At 52.7% G+C, this 15,499-nt stretch overlaps 1 protein-coding gene across 4 annotated transcripts in view; it reads left to right on the top strand.

The window, feature by feature from the left end:
• The window catches only part of PLCG1 (phospholipase C gamma 1), a 50,331-nt gene that overhangs the window by 21,245 nt on the left and 13,587 nt on the right, over positions 1–15,499 (top strand). For all 4 annotated transcript variants that reach the window (XM_069806895.1, XM_069806879.1, XM_069806885.1 and 1 more), the window contains exons 2-12: positions 2,208–2,360; positions 3,418–3,511; positions 4,068–4,115; positions 9,083–9,167; positions 10,021–10,104; positions 10,448–10,470; positions 11,673–11,745; positions 12,752–12,853; positions 13,619–13,737; positions 14,573–14,658; positions 14,991–15,111. In XM_069806895.1, coding sequence (XP_069662996.1) covers positions 2,208–2,360; positions 3,418–3,511; positions 4,068–4,115; positions 9,083–9,167; positions 10,021–10,104; positions 10,448–10,470; positions 11,673–11,745; positions 12,752–12,853; positions 13,619–13,737; positions 14,573–14,658; positions 14,991–15,111 — 988 coding nt within the window. The remainder of the gene's footprint in view (positions 1–2,207; positions 2,361–3,417; positions 3,512–4,067; positions 4,116–9,082; positions 9,168–10,020; positions 10,105–10,447; positions 10,471–11,672; positions 11,746–12,751; positions 12,854–13,618; positions 13,738–14,572; positions 14,659–14,990; positions 15,112–15,499) is intronic.

Raw genomic sequence — 15,499 nt, 5'->3', positions numbered from 1 at the left:
TTGTCCCGCCATCCACTGCCAAGACCTGCCTGGGTCGGCTCTCGCCACCCTGGGCTGTCCCTTGTGGTCACACTGCTGCCTTACGCTTGGTCACCTTTGGGTTGGCCTACCAGGGACAGCTGCTGAGGTGTGACACCAGCCCTATAGCCTAAGGAATATCCTCAGAACGATGCTGTCCCTGTGCCCCAGAAGCCTGATGTGATGGTGGTGCTGCCTGCCCTGCCAGAGCCATCATCTGGTGGGCACCATCTGGGGGTTTCATTTGACCACGGCTTGGTTGCTTGCCATTCATCTTGCCCTCTTCAGCCATTCCCTGGAGGAAGCATGTTGACATTATGGATGTGCATGAGGATAATAAACATAAGCACAGCTCCCTGGAGTCACCAGCCCCAGCCCTGGCCAGGGTAACACGCTGTCCAACTGAATTACCAGCTTCATGACCCAGGATCCTGCTGTCTCCCATCTGGTGAGAGATGCAACTCTCTGAGCTTTCTTCTGCAATCTGGGCTTGCCCCCTGACAATAACCCCCTCTGCCACTGCCACAGGTTCAAAAAGAAGCCTTTTTTTTTTTAAATAAAGCCCATGGGACTCATTTTATGTGTACAGTACAAAACTGTGAGAGGTGGGAGGCCTGAGCTGTTATCCCACCTCCCTCAGCTCTAGCTCTGACCAGCAGCTTGCGTATGTTTAAGTTGTTGATACCAGACCTCCCTGGTGGTGTCTCCGATTCAAATGACCTCCAGAGATTTGGCTGTTTTCATGCTTTTTCTAATGTTTTCTCTCTGGAAGGTCTTTGGCAGTAAGGTGGGGAGGCGGATTCTGCCTGGAAGCATGGTGGGGGTTGCTGCAGTCAAATCTGCTCTAGAGCTGTGGCAGATTCATCACAACTGGATCTCCAGAGTTTGGGCTTGGTTGATCCTTGCACTGTGCTTTCTTTTGTGGCCTTCTGAACACCACCCAGAGGTGATGAACGTTTCAACCCTCTTTGGCTAGGGAAGGACAGAGTTTTCTTGGTGAAGATGGCATGTGTGTGAAGGCAGGGACTGCCCTGGGCATCCTGGTACTGCTCAGAGGAGCTGGGAGGATCCGAACGGGGCAGGGGGGAGATGCTAGAAAATGCAGACATAATTTAGGGTGAAAGTGAGGAGGGGGGAGGCAGGGGCACCATCAAGTTGTTTAAACAAAGAATCAACTCAAGTTTCAGTATCTAACTTGAATTTGCAGAGGAGTGGATCTTAAATCTATGGTGTTAGTAAGTTGTGGTAGCTGCAAACAGGATTTCATCCAGCTGGGCAGGAGGCTGTGCCCTCAGAGGGTTAACTACTGTAGAAAAGCTTTCTTTAAAAAAAAAAAAAAAAAGTTGCTGTCCTGAAAGACAAAAGCAAAAAAGTGCAGTTTGCAGGTGTGTGTTGGGTGGAGGAAGAGGAAAGTGTGAGGTGTGAAGCTAAAGGGCAAAGGAGGTTGCAGTAGCGGTAGCACTGCCCTCTGCTCATCGTGCCTGGGGATTGCCGTGGGTGAGACACCCAACTGTTCTTGGGGGACACAGAGGTGAAAGGGGCAGTGGGGGTGGCTGGGAAGGCTTCCTAGGGAACCGGTAAGAAGGGGCTGTGCTTACAGGCTTGTGTGCATGCACAACCACATGCACGCCGCAAGAGAGATGTGCAAGATAAGCGGTAAGATCTCCGTCCTGCTTTGAAAGGTTGAGGAGCAAGCTGGGGCTCTTGAAGGGCTTGTCAGAGGTGAGAAGTGTGGGCAGCTTCTCAGGGAGGACCTGGCACCTGTGCTGAGGACCAGACTGGCGATGCTGTGCTGGAACTCTGGGTGCCTCTTCAGCCCATGCCATCAGCAGTGGCAGGAGAGGACTGGGAGGCTGCTGTGATGGTCACTTGTTGCCTGAATGCAGTGAGCCCTTCTACAAGACACCATCCCTAGCACCTCCCCACTGTCCTTGGATGTCTGGCAGCTCTCTGCCTGGGCCGGGGCAGCCGTCACATCCTTGCTTTCCAGCATAGCCAGGGAAGCACAGTTTGCTGTTCAGAGCCTGGTACCCCAGTGCCGTAGGCCTGGGTCTACCATCATGTAATGGGTGGTGATCCAGCTCTTCAGATGACTGAAACCACTTTATCCATGCCCTTCCTTCTCTTCCATCTTCATGGGAATTTCAAGCTATTAGCTGAACTCCCCTTTTGTTTTCCCTTTCTCTTAGTGGATATTCGTGAAATCAAAGAGATTCGTCCAGGAAAAAACTCACGTGACTTTGACCGGTACCAGGAGGATCCATGTTTCCGACCAGACCAGTCCCACTGCTTTGTTGTCCTCTATGGCACAGAATTCCGGCTGAAGACCCTCAGCTTGCAAGGTAAAGCATTTGTGGCCCTGGGGCTGTGCCAGGGCAGGGTTGGGCAAGCACTACATCACCACAGGACCCAAACTTCTGATGCATCCTTCCATGAGTGAGCTGGAACATATCTCTGGGCAGACGTTCTTTTCACCACACCGAGGAGGTGTCTTTGGAAGAAGGTGATGCCGGTTCCCTGAAGGGTACACATTGAACTGCTAGTTAAGTCAGTTAATTTGCCTGGTAAACCCAAAAGTTGGGTGAACTGAAGCCCCTAGTTCAAATGTGTGCTTGATTTCAAGTGTTTTATCTCAGCTTGGCATGTTGGTGTTCATCAGCTGCATTGTGGTAACCGGCCCCATGCATGAAGTGGTAAAATCTCACTCGCTTCTGCTTAGCAATTCTGAGTGAGAAAATACTGCCAGTGGCAAACAGAAACTCATGAAGCCTTGGTACCTCTGAGGTCTCAGCTTTCCTCAACCCCTTGTCTGTCGAGTTAAGCTGGACTTGGAGCACCCAGCCTTATATTTTGCTATTGAAAGAGAGGAGGTTTATGCTGTTGAGTCTCCTCCTGTTCAGATGGCGGACAGGCTCGTAATCACTGGCTGCTGTTCAGCTGATGGACAATATCTTTTTCTGCGAACAGTCTTGTGTCTTGTTTAAAACCCATGTAGATGAGTGCTGATGGAGGCAGTCATGCTGCCTCCTTAACATCCATGGCAAATCTGCCTTTTGGCTAATGCTGCGGGACACAGGGACAGAACTGTCACCCAGGCCAGCCAGAGCATTACTGCTTAGGGACAAAGATAACCCCCCAGCTCTTGCAAACTGAAGGGAGGAGAGAGTGTAACATGCAGGGGCAAGGATCCAGCCAGCCACAGACATCCCATGGGAGGGGAGCAGGAGCTCGGCAGGGAGAGGAGCTGGCCAGAGCATCTGCATGGGAGGGACCTGTTATCAGAAGGGGGATGAAGGAAGGAATAGGGGATATAAGATGCTGGGGATAGTCCCAAGAGGTTTGGGTTGGTGATCAGCTTCTATGTCCCTTCCTCCTAATTCTTCCGTGCACTTTTCACAGCCACTTCAGAAGATGAGGTCAATATGTGGATCAAGGGGTTGAACTGGCTGGTGGCAGACACTCTAAGGGCTGCCACCCCCCTGCAGATTGAAAGGTGAGGAACTTGTCCTTGTCCTGCACTTGTTTGGGGTTTTTTTTTTTCCCTTTTCTGTCCTTTTTTTACAGGAAAAGGTGAACATAGTGACAACATCTCATTCCCTTTCTGTGCCACACTGACCTGGGACTCCTGCCTCTGCAGTCGAGAGGCTTCATCCTGTTGACCTGCTGTGCTACATCGTCTAGGGCCAGAGTTTGATCTCACATGCATGCAGGGAAAAGGAGCTTTACCACGAAACAGATGTTTTTATGTGTGCCTTCCCTGTATTATCTGTAGCAATTCAGTGTAGAGGCATGTAGAAGAGAATACCTTTGGGTTTTTCTTATCTGTGGACTTGCTTTTAGGCAGAGACAGTTTTAAAGGGGGGCAGGTTGCCTGCATGAAAATAGGGTAGGCTGCCTCTGGAAGGGGAACAGAGCCAAGTTCTCTGGTGGGAAGGAGGGCTGTGAGAGTGGGCAGCGTGGCATTGAGCATCTTCCAGAGACAGGAGCAAACCAAACGGGCTTGCTGTTGCTGGGGCTAAGCGTGTGCCTGTTTGTGCCTTTCCATTTAGGTGGCTCCGGAAGCAGTTCTACTCACTGGATCGTAACCGGGAAGACAGGTAAGAAGAGAGAAAACCCTTGCTTGCACAGATGTGCACATTCACAGAAGGGTTTGAGCCGGAAGGGTTTACCTTTGACTTGAAACCATAGCCTTTGCTTTGGATTTTTTGTTGGGTTCTTTAGGTTTTTAATTTTCATTTCCAAGGAACCTTAATCCAAGTCCCAGTACTTCCCTGGCTGATTTTCACTGAATTAAAAAAGCATTAAAAAAAAATTGTCTTGTTTCCATGACCTATTTCCCAGCTGTTTAGACCCAGTAACACCTTGAGAGCCCATAGCCATGAAACACCTTTACCCCCAGCTGTTATCATCCAAGGAAGCAGACACCAAAGAGCCAACAAGTGGCTGTGGCCACCCCGTCAGGGCTGAACTGGGTTGTGTTTGTTACTCTTCACCCTGTTTGGTGGTCCTCAGGAAGTCCATGAGGCCATGGATCATCCCAATGCTTGGCTTCTAGGCTAGGGCCACTACTTGTGGGGTTCTTGACTGAATGCTTAGTGATGTCCTAGCAAGTGAGATGTCATGCTTGAACCCATGATGAGAAGACAAGGGAAGGGAATTGGGTCATGACCTGTCATGAGGAGATAAGGGAAGGAACGTTTCTCTGTTGAGGAGGCGAGTTCCACCGCACTCTGCTTTCTGCTGCCACTGCTGTTGCCTGCTTTCCCCAGCCCCATGCCGGCTGCCAGTCTCCTCTTCCTGAGGGGCTGTTATTTGCCTCTTTTCATCCCTGGGACACGCTTTTCCCCCATGATGTTAACTGAGCCCATTAACCTTTCAGCGTTAATTTCCATGTTACTGTGCTCCCCTGGGGTAAGGGGATTCCTCCAGTCCTGCTCTGGAGACGGCAATGCTGGAGACACCGCTAGCACATCAGCTCGTGTTCCCCAGCTGTGGTGGAGCACCCGGGCCACATCTGCCCCCTTTATGTGCCCAGGTGCCCAGGCAGGGCTCCCTGCAGTGCACCAGCAGATCTCTGGGCTCCAGAGCATCCTTTGCTTGATCCCTGTCAACGCCATTGATCTCACACTGCTACTGATTTCCATGCTTCACCCTGAGCTCTGGAGTCCTTCTCATCCTTGCAGCAAGCTCCTGCCAAGAAACTCGCCCCACAAACCTGGCAGTCAGTGCCAGGGGCATGCCGCTGGGGACCCGTGGGTGACTGCAGTCAGACAGGTTGGTCCTGTGGATCGGCAGGCAGACATCACTGCTCTGTGCTCATTAGGAGAAGTGAACAGGTCCTCTCATGCTGCTTTGGTCCCCACCGCTGTGTCCCTCCCTCCCAGCTGCAGCGTGCTGCCCTGTGACAGACAGGACAGGCAGATGGCCCTGCTGTCGGGCAGCCGGGGGTTAAATTCAACCTGTCCACATCTCGGAGCAGAGTGGGAGTGTGTTGAGTGGGGGAAATGTCCACTGCATTGGACATTTTTGCCTTTCCAATGATTTATATCGTGGCCTGGCAAGAGCACTGCTGGGTGCACGGGGATTTTGCGGGGGAGGGATAAATCCTCACAGAGGCAGAAAGGGAAGGAGAGGCACCTTTAATCTTTTGCAGCTGTTCTGCATATGCCACACAGCTTTCAAACCCAGGCTTGGCTTTTATACGCAGTGTACTGGTTTTCAGTGGTGACCGGGTGTAATATTTCTGAATTCAGCAATGGAGAGCACTGAGGCAGGTGCAGGGTTGCCTGTGTGGGGGTTTTGGAGGATGAATGCAGGAGAAATGGAAAAAATTGGTCCTTTTTCTCATCTGGTTATATAGTAAAACTCATGAAATGGCATCCCGACAGAACAAAAGAGATTGCATGTATAGATTCGTCTGCCCGAGGCACGGTCAGCAGAGCTGAAAGACAGCCTGTTGCATCTCTCTCGTTGTTTTTCTCAGTATCACCTTTCTATTAGCATTTAGAATTAAGGTAGAAAAATAGAATATATTCCTTACCTGTCAACCAAGGAGAGAGGTTTCAATGCAAACTGCTTAATTAGAAGAGCTGCTGCTCCAGCCCAGGCAGCAGAAGGAGCAAAATAGCAATAGAGGGGGAATGTGGAAAGATTTGGGGTCTCCCCATTTTATAAGCATCTGTGTGTTTTCTGCAAAGTAGAGGCAGCAGTTATGGGGCATATACATCTCTTGGATGAAATCTTTGCCGATATGAGGCGTTTCAGCATTAACTTTGGTGTCGCTGGGCTCTTTGCTTTTGCTTCTCAGCCTGGAAATGGCTTTGAAAAGGAAACAGTGAGTTGTGGTTTTTTTTAAAAATACTTCTTTTGCAAACTGTCCTTGGTCCTTTCCAGAACGGGCAGGTTTTTGGCAGCTGAAGAAATCATTCCTGGCGTTCATGTACCCCACGCTCGCCCTGCACCCCAGCCTCCTGCGCTGGAGCCCTTTCTTTTCCGCCTTCTCCCAGCTGGGTGCCTGTGCATACCTTCCAGCATGCCAGCAGATGTTGGCTGTTTTCACTGGCTGCTGGGCCTTTGGGTATTTGTTTTTCCAAGGGAGGTTAGGTGGAAAGAGGAGGATAACAGGATGCTGGGTTTTTTTTCCTAACTGCTGCAGAGGAGACTGTTTCACCTCTGGCTAGGAGAGCTCCCCATGGCTGGGAGCAGAGTTACAGCACTGGAGGCTGAGGTGGGGAACATTTTCTTCCCCTGTGAGAAGGCTGGATCTGTCCTTTGGCCTGTTTGTCATGACACCTTAAAAAACTTCCGTAGAAGAAATTAGTTTGTTTATTTGGCTATTACTTTCTAGTCTCAAAATACTACCAAGCTGTTTATCCAAGGTCTCCAACACTTTAACATTATTAATAACACACAGTAAATAAAATCCTTCCATACCCCATCCTCCTACTGAAGCAGAGAGGGAAATGCTGGTCACAGCTTTTACAGGCTTTGCTCTCACCTCCCCTGGTGCCGTCGCATCGATGAGCACTGCTGTGGTCCAACACTTCCCTGTGAAACAGCCCAGCGTCACCGGAGCCGGGCACTGGCTCCAGCGAGTCTCGAGCCTGATGCCTACTGCCGGTCCTGCTGCTGCAGCCCCTCCTGCTCTTTTTCCAAGAGATTTTTTGCAGTCTCAGCCTCTCACCAAGGAGGCAGGGGGATTGCTTCTGGGTGGCCCTGGGGACTGTGGGTGTCCCATTGGGGGTCCTACGAGAGCTGCTGCATGCTGTGGTCCTTGACACGTGAGGGCATCTCTCGTGGGCCACCGTTGTGCTCCTGGCTCGCTCCCCCTACGTTGTCCCATTTTCCTGTCACCCAGGACCCCGTAGCTGGGACCCCCTGCCCTGGTGGTTGCAGAGCACCCTGCATGTGACCATGGACACTGGGTGCGTTGGAGAAGGGAAAGGGCAGGCTCCCCCCAACAAAACACTCACACTGAGCCCCCGGGGTAACTTCTGCTGCTGGGGGAGGTGGCGGTGCAGGGGGGAGATACCAAAGCTGCTGCTCGTGCGGAGAGCGTGTCTCTGGCTCTGTAGCTCATACAGCCAGGAGGGAAAGGGAGGCTGGTGCTATTTGCCAGCTTTTTTTTTTTTTCCCTGTCTTGCCAGCCAGTGGCAGGACGCTGCCTGCACGGACCTTGGCCGGCCGGGTGCTGGCCTTGGGCATGGCACGGGAGCCGGGCCAGGTCCTGCTCTGGCTGTGCGTGCGTCCTGGTCCCCCATGGCTCTGAGCCCAGAAACAAGGGCTCTCTGTGTCCCACTGGCTGCAGTGGCCCTTGTCTCTGCAGCGCCTGACACCAGCCGGTTTCTCCCTCTCCTCGGGGCTCCCTTCATCCCTCCTCTTTTCTGTGTCGTCTGAGATCACCCCATTTCCAGGGGAGAGCGTAGAAGAGATGCAGTTCACGCTCCCCCTCCGCATCGCTGCGGATGACAGCGTGACCCCTGTGTAGGACTTCTTCCCTGGCGTATTTATGTTTGCACCCCAAAACCATAAGTGTTTCCAGGGTCAGACCCACCCTATGCTTTGTGGGATGGGGGAGCATCCTGTAGGGTCCTGGGCTCCCACTTGCTCAGTGGGGGGCAAAAGCAGCATCTGTGATTGCTGGGGCGGACTCAGAGAACTTGTTTTTAAGGCAGGAGCTGCCAGAAAATGATTGCACGCAGACCTCTCGGCTTCTTAAATCCTGCAGATGGGAGACAGCCACGTTTTTCCTTGCTGCAGGGCTGTTGCCCCATGGGCGAGCAACGCTGGAGCAGGCAGGGGCAGCCCAGGGCTCCTTGCTGCCTGCCTCTGCCCGCCTGAGTGTGGGATCCTGCTCAGGGTTGGCACCGGAGCCCTCCCCGGTCCGGGAACTGGCACGTTTGGTGCAAAGGGAAGGAGGACAGGCACGCTGGCTGCCCCATGCCAGCGGTGTGTGTGGCAATGGCTGGGGGAGCGCATCTGGGCACGACGTGGCAGTGCTGGGCCTGTGGCTAGGCACTGAAAATGGCTTTTTTCCTCTCTTTAGGATAAAATTAGCTGGGTCCAAACCACTTGCAAAGTCTGCCCTCCTCCAGCTCCTTCTGTAGGCCAGGGAGTGGGTTTTGGAAGGGACTTAGTCACCCAGCATCCATGTTGGGGCACAGAAACTTGAAAAATGCTTCTCCCTGGTCATTCCAGTAAAGCAGTAGGCACTGTGTGCCCATTGCGGCATCGGCTCGAGTGGGCTGAGGGTGCTGGGACTCTCCCTGCAGTGTTGGGAGCTTGCAGGAGCAGTGTTTACAGTTCCCACTGGGATGTAAGCACCTCTCTCTGCTGCCCATGTGCAGCGTAGGTGCAGGGTTCACCGGGGTGGAAAACGTTCTTCTGTTCTGCCTTTGGTCCCAACCCCGGTGTCCTTCTGGGGATGTGCATCCATCCTTGCGTGTCACAGCTGATGCCCCTTTGGGCACGGCTGCTCTGTGCATGTGGTGTCCTGGTCCCAGGGTGAGACCCCTCCATCGCAGACCTTCTGAACATGTTTTCCCTCTTTCCCCTGCCGAGCCAGGATCTCCGCCAAGGATCTGAAGAACATGCTGTCTCAGGTCAACTACCGGGTCCCCAACATGAGGTTCCTGCGGGAGAGACTCACGGTGAGCGTGTGACCCCTCTGCTCTCCTCGTTCGCGCTGGGGACCCTCAGCAGCCTGTTGCCTACCTTTGAGAAAGACCTGGTGGCGGTTAATCTCCCACGGTGCGTTTGCATATTGCAGAGGCTCCCAGCCTTTCCCGGGAGGGCCCCCACCCACGGTGGTGACTGAAGAGGTGCCAGCTCCCACTGGGTGCCGCACCTTGGCCCGTTTGTGGCCAGCACCCTCTCTTCGCCCCACCCTGCCTCCCCCGCTCCCCACATTGCTCCTGGCTCTGGTCGTGGGCTTTGCCCCAGTGGGGTAGAGTGCAGAAAGACAGGCAGCGAAGCCAGCTGGTCCTGCATCCCAGGTCCTGCATCCCGCTGCCACTGGGTGCCAGACAGCCAGCTCTGCCAGCATCACTGCAGACCCAGGAAAAAAGGGTCATCTCGTGATGACCAGCCATTTCCACCAGCACTGAACTCCGAGGCCAAAGAGCAGTGTATCCAAAGGAGAGCACACGCTTTGGGTCTTGCAGTTTCCAGACACTTCAGATGCTCTCTGCAAACAAAAATTAAAATGATCGTTTTGTAACTATTCAAGCAAACGATAATGCTTTTTAATCAGCTACGTGATGCCTTTATGTGGGTGAGCTTGGGGAATCGCATAACTCGGTTTAGGATGTGCCTGTGTCCTGGGCACTATGGGGTCCCACTGACCCCAGCAGAGATAGGCAAAGGTAGGGGGCAAAGTCTGGCCAGGCTTTGGCCTTTTCCTCTTCCTTTTCCTCTGGGAATCCTGGTGGGAGGAGACACTCCTCAGGCTGTGCAGAGTTGCCTGTGGCCCCTGTAAAACCTCTGGGGGTTTTTTTGCCCCAGGATGTGGAGCAGAGGAACGGGGATATCACATACGGGCAGTTTGCACAGCTCTACCGCAGCCTGATGTTCAGCGCACAGAAAATGGTAAGAGCTGAATTCTCCACCGTGGTAAGGGGGAGGGAGAGACCATATTTGTTACTGGGCATTCTCTCTTAATTGCCTTTTTAACCCTGCTGCCCTCAGCTAATAGCTCTTGTCTCCTGCCTGTGGGCCAGGCATGACAGGGAGTAAAGAAGTTATTGCTTTAGGCTGGTTAGCATGGGGCTGCTTGGGCTGCTGAGGATGGGGGAGGCGGTGGATGAGCAATGGCTGTAGGAAAGCCGAGCTGCTGGTTTGCTGTCCCCATTACCTTCTCGATCAATTTGTGCTTTCACATACATTGGTGAGATTGAGTGCAAACCTAATGCTTATGCTTCTTCTTTTGCAGATGGATGTCCCGTTCCTAGAAAGGTGGATAATTCTCTGTATTTGCTGGGGAAAGGGCTGTTTTCTTTTGCTCCATAATGTGCTTTGGTGCCTGCAGCAGAGTGTCAGGAAGGAGGAATGCTGCATACCTCTTGCACGCCACCATGCTGCTTGCGTTTTTGCACTCTGAATAAGCATCTTTGCTGTAGACACTTCAGCTCCGGTCAGTAAGGGCTCTCTTCCTCCCAGACATCCCACTGAGATCCAACTCAGGTCAGCCACCTCAAACCAACTGACCGGTTTTGATGTGAAATAATCAGACCTTGAGCCATCTCCCAAAGGTTATCCTCGTGGCTGGTGCTGGTTGGCCACGATGCCAGGGACCGTGCAGGCTGTGCGCAGTGCGCGCCCCTCTGACTCCTCTCCCGGCAGTACCGGTGGTGCCATTGCCAGCTGTGCCCTTCCCTGCCCTGTGTGCATCTCGGCCACAGTAAAAATAGCTTGAATTTAGAGACAAAAGCTAAAGAGTAAAAGACTTGTTAACTTTTCCAGGTAATTCCCCATGGTTTCCTCTCTTTTTTTCCTATAACCATAGAAAAGAGAGTTGGGAGGGACCTCAGCAGACCATCTGGTTCATCCCTCTGCCCAGTGCAGCCAGCACTGCCCAGTCTGTTTCTGGGTTTTTTTGCTGTCAGTCCCCAGCATGGCCCTTGGCTGTTCATTGCGGCTTGCTACCTCCGTGGACAGTCTTTTGAGTTAACTGGCTATAAACAGTTCTTTCCTTCCTTCCTTCCCTGCCCTGCTGCCTTGAGTCCATGTCCTCTGGATGCCTGTAGCTCTGTCCCATCTACAGTCACCACTTGACTGCCCCGTGCCCATTTAGTTCCTTTCACTCTTGTACAAGCCAGCCCCTCTATTTTTTGTACAAATCAGTCCCTCATGATTTTTGCTGCCCTTCACTGAAGTTTCATGTTGCCGTACCCTTGGCAGCGTGACTCCTGGACTGTTCCTGGAGCAGTCCCTGGCTCTGAGATGTGGACATATAATTTCAGCTGCTGTGTGTTTGCCATCGTGCCCTCCTCGTCTCTCTCTGCACATCCCGTTCTGCCCTTGCAGTGCTGCTTGCTCAGGGCACGTGTTGCTTGCATGCACCGCCATGGTTGTGGATGGAGTCTGATGTCATGGCAGCAGCAGCTGGTCGTGCTGTGCTCCGTGAGTGACTGAAGCTTCTCTCTCTCTGCTCTCAGGGGTGGAGAAAGGTCTGAGCACTTCAGGGTGTCACTGCTGGAGTTGCAGAAGTTCTTGCTGGAGTACCAGAGGGTGAGCTCAACACAGGCCCAGGGGAGGGACAAGAGGGCAGGCACCAGTATTGGCAGGGGTCCGATACTCCAAGGGTAGCCTTGCCATTGAGCTGGGATGATTTGGTCATGGGGTGTTCTGCCTGGCACAGCCACAACCTGAGCACACCCTTCCTGGAGCAGGAGGTGATGCAGGGGGAGCACTGGTGAGGGTAAACCTGGCCGGAGGTCCCAGGAGGGAGGAACTGGTCAGTGGACATTTACCTGGTCCCTGTGACCTCAGCTGGTTAGTGAAGGTTTGCAGCAGCTGAAGCACCCTGGTCCATCCTGTCTGCTCAGGAAGTCTCAGCAGCTCCTGAGGAGCAGCCGATCGATTTGATTGCTGACCTTTCCATTTAAAACCGATCTTAGGTCATTCAGCAAGCACAGCATGCGCGCTCAGACGCACGCCAGCGCAAGCAACGCATTTGTGTGCTGTGCAGACCCTTTATTTCGACTCTTGCTGGGCTCCCATCTCATTGCCAGTCTCCTTCCCCAAGAGGACGGGGGGTGGCTCGCAAAAGGACTGCCATGCCTCACACAAGAGCGTGGGGGCTCCTGCCCGTCTCCCACCACCACCTCCCTGCCCGTGGTCTGCCCGTGGTCTGCAGCAAGCGGAGAGTTAACCAGCAAAGAGACGCAGCTGTTTTGATGGCCTAATGAAAGACACCCAGGGAGAGAGAGAAGCAAAAGGAAGCTGAGTTGGCTTCTGCTGCCGAAGGAGGAGGGATGGCAGATGTGTGCAAAGGAGCTATCGGAGAGAAAAATGCATGGCATTGAGAAAATGAAGACCACTTAGAAACAGGGCAGATTTCTGCAGTTGCGTGCTATCTGGCATTTGTGCTGACAGTTGAATTCCTGGCAGAGATGGTCTTGCATTGAAAACTGCCTCCTTAATGGTTAAAGCTTCTAGTTGGATGAGCTGCATGTGGTTTCGAATAATACTTTCTGAAATGGTTTCTTTTTTATGTCTCTCTTGGGGTTTGCAGGAGCTCTGGGCTGCAGATACCCTTCAGGTACAGGAATTCATGTTTAACTTTCTGAGAGACCCTTTGAGGGAGATTGACGAGCCTTATTTCTCCCTGGATGAAGTAAGACACCTCGAACAGTAGCGTGTGTGGAGTGGGGTGGAGTAGGGTGTGACATCCCCAGCGCGATGTGTGGTGCGGTGTGACAGCTCTGCGGTCTGTGTCTTCACTGTGGGGTGGCGGTGCTTAAAGGATCACAGCTCCCGTAAGCTGCATTGCTGTATCAGATGAACGTGGTGGGTCACCATGTTGCACAAGAACTGGTTGGCGAAGGGAGTGACTTCTGGGCTCTCTTCTTGGGCTGAATGCGTGCAGCTGGGAGTGCTCATCAGGCAGTTCATTCAGAGAAGGAAAGGGGCTGCATTTGGCTTAATGCCCCTCTGGGGCATGTAAGGATCTTTTCAAAGCAAGAAGAGCTGGAAACAAAAGAATAAAAACAACTGGAGATGACCATGTCACTGGCACTCTGGACCAACTCCCACACAAGGTCCCTTGACTCACATAGCTTTAGTGAGCTATTGCCTGCCATGTGAGCTGGAAAATAAAATGCAGAGCAATTAATTTGTCTCCAGCTAGGTTGAAGGATTTGTACACAGATATCTGGCACAGCTCAGAGGATAGGTGGCAATACCTAAGCTGTGGTTACTCAAGCACGCTGGGTCAGGTATCTGTGTGCTGTCTTCATTGCCTCTGGTCAGTCTGTACTGAGCTTAGAAAATAGCTACCTGCTTGGCAGCTGCTGACACGGAGGGCGAGATGTGTGTGAAGCTAAACCACAGCACCCGGCTCCTCCGCATCATTAACAGGCTTCTGTTTCTTCCTGAGCAGTTTCTCACCTTCCTGTTTTCCAAAGAGAACAGCATCTGGAACTCGCAACTGGACATGGTGTGTCTGGAGAATATGAACAACCCCCTCTCCCATTACTGGATCTCCTCCTCACACAACACGTAAGGACTAGGGGATGGCTCTTTCCACTCGTCCACTCCCAGCATCCTCTTCCCCTGTGCCAGGCTGGGATTCTCCTGATTTTGCCTGATCCCAGTGATGGGTCAAGTAGACTTTTCCAAACAGGGGTCAGTACATTACAGACCTTCCTCTTGGTGCCCCAATCCTCCCTCCATCATTTAACCATCAATGTTTTGCTCAGACATCAGCAACACACATCTGCACAGACTATGCTTTCAGGTCCTGGGCTGTCACTCTGGCGATTTCTTACCATTAGCAATGTCATCTTCCACAGTCCCTAAGGACAGATGTGATAAAAACCTGGCAGGCTGAAATTGGCCATTTTCCTTCTCTGCTGCTGGAATAATCTTGCAGGAACTGCTTTCTTTGCAGACAGACTCTGTCTGTGCTCCCCGTTCATGGGATGCAGTGGCAGCACTTTAGCCCAATTTTAAAGGACCGAGAGCGTAAGCCAGCTGAGCAGCCTGGAGGGCAAGCAGCGAGCTCCTATCTGCCTGCAAGAGCTGGTCTAACTCTGCTCTTGGGCTGCTTCTGGCAGGTGCAGGGGGCTCTTTGTGGCACCAATGCTGATACCACTCTTTGAGGCTTATCGGCTTATCTCGAGAATCAGCAGCAAGGCTGGACCTCAGAGTAGCAGAGGTTGCAGCCCCTTGCAGTAGGGGCAGAGCTGAATCCCTCACCTGGGGAAGATGGCAGGTCTGGAGGAACATCACTTTCGCCGTTCCTTACATCGCAGGGGCAGGTCTGGGATGTCCCAGCAGACATCCCTGCCCGCGGTGAGCGTGTTGCTTTGCTGATGTCTTCTCTCACTGAAAGGTACCTGACAGGGGATCAGTTCTCGAGCGAGTCCTCGCTGGAGGCGTACGCCCGCTGCTTGCGCATGGGATGCCGCTGTATCGAATGTGAGTACCCGGAGCTGGCACGTCTGTCTTTGTCGTCGCAATAGCTTGCTGTGGTCGGGGAAGGCTTTGCGTGGAAAGCAGGGCTGAAGGTTGAAATGCTAGTGGCAGCATTGTCACCGTGATGTGCTGAAAGGGCTTGAGGTCATTTGCTCTGTGGGACTGGGTGGTATGTGCCCGAGCTTTTGGTCCCCCAGAAAGATCTGGACTTGCACCTTGCTACTTTATTAGCATCCAACGTGGTTCCTAGCAACACATAGTTCAGTCCATCTCATGTCTGTGTCCTGCCTGTATTCCAGCCTTTGAGCTAAGTTTACCATGTGGGTCTCTTTCAGTGGATTGCTGGGACGGTCCCGATGGCATGCCGGTCATCTACCATGGACACACCTTAACCACCAAGATCAAGTTCTCTGATGTCTTGGTCACTATCAAGGAGCATGCCTTTGTCACCTCCGAGTGAGTACAGCAGGGACCTGGACTTCAGCTAGCAGAGCTGCCAGGAAGGCAAAAAGAGGGTAGAGCCAAGCCTGTAGCAAAGTGAAGCCCACCTTTATCCAGAGATCTGGCAAAAGACCACGTGCATGGGATTCAGTGGGAAGGAATCATGTCGTTGTGTCTCCCAGCCAAAGGGAGATTTGTCCGAGAAAGAAGTTGTGGGAGGGAAGGCTTTGGGTAAACTGCAATAGTTTGCCAGTCCTTCTCCACTTTATGCATTGCCAGCAGCTGTGGGGACATGTTGCTGTAGGGTGGTTACATTGAATGCTCAAGACAGCACAGATCTCTGTTGATGCAAACTGCTCTTTGAGGGCACAGAGGCCAGGTCTTGAAGTGAAGCTCAGAAGGC

This window comes from Haliaeetus albicilla, chromosome 2, assembly GCF_947461875.1.
Source record: "Haliaeetus albicilla chromosome 2, bHalAlb1.1, whole genome shotgun sequence".
In the NCBI taxonomy this organism is placed as follows: domain Eukaryota; kingdom Metazoa; phylum Chordata; class Aves; order Accipitriformes; family Accipitridae; genus Haliaeetus; species Haliaeetus albicilla.
This window is presented reverse-complemented; position numbering and strand designations above follow the sequence as displayed.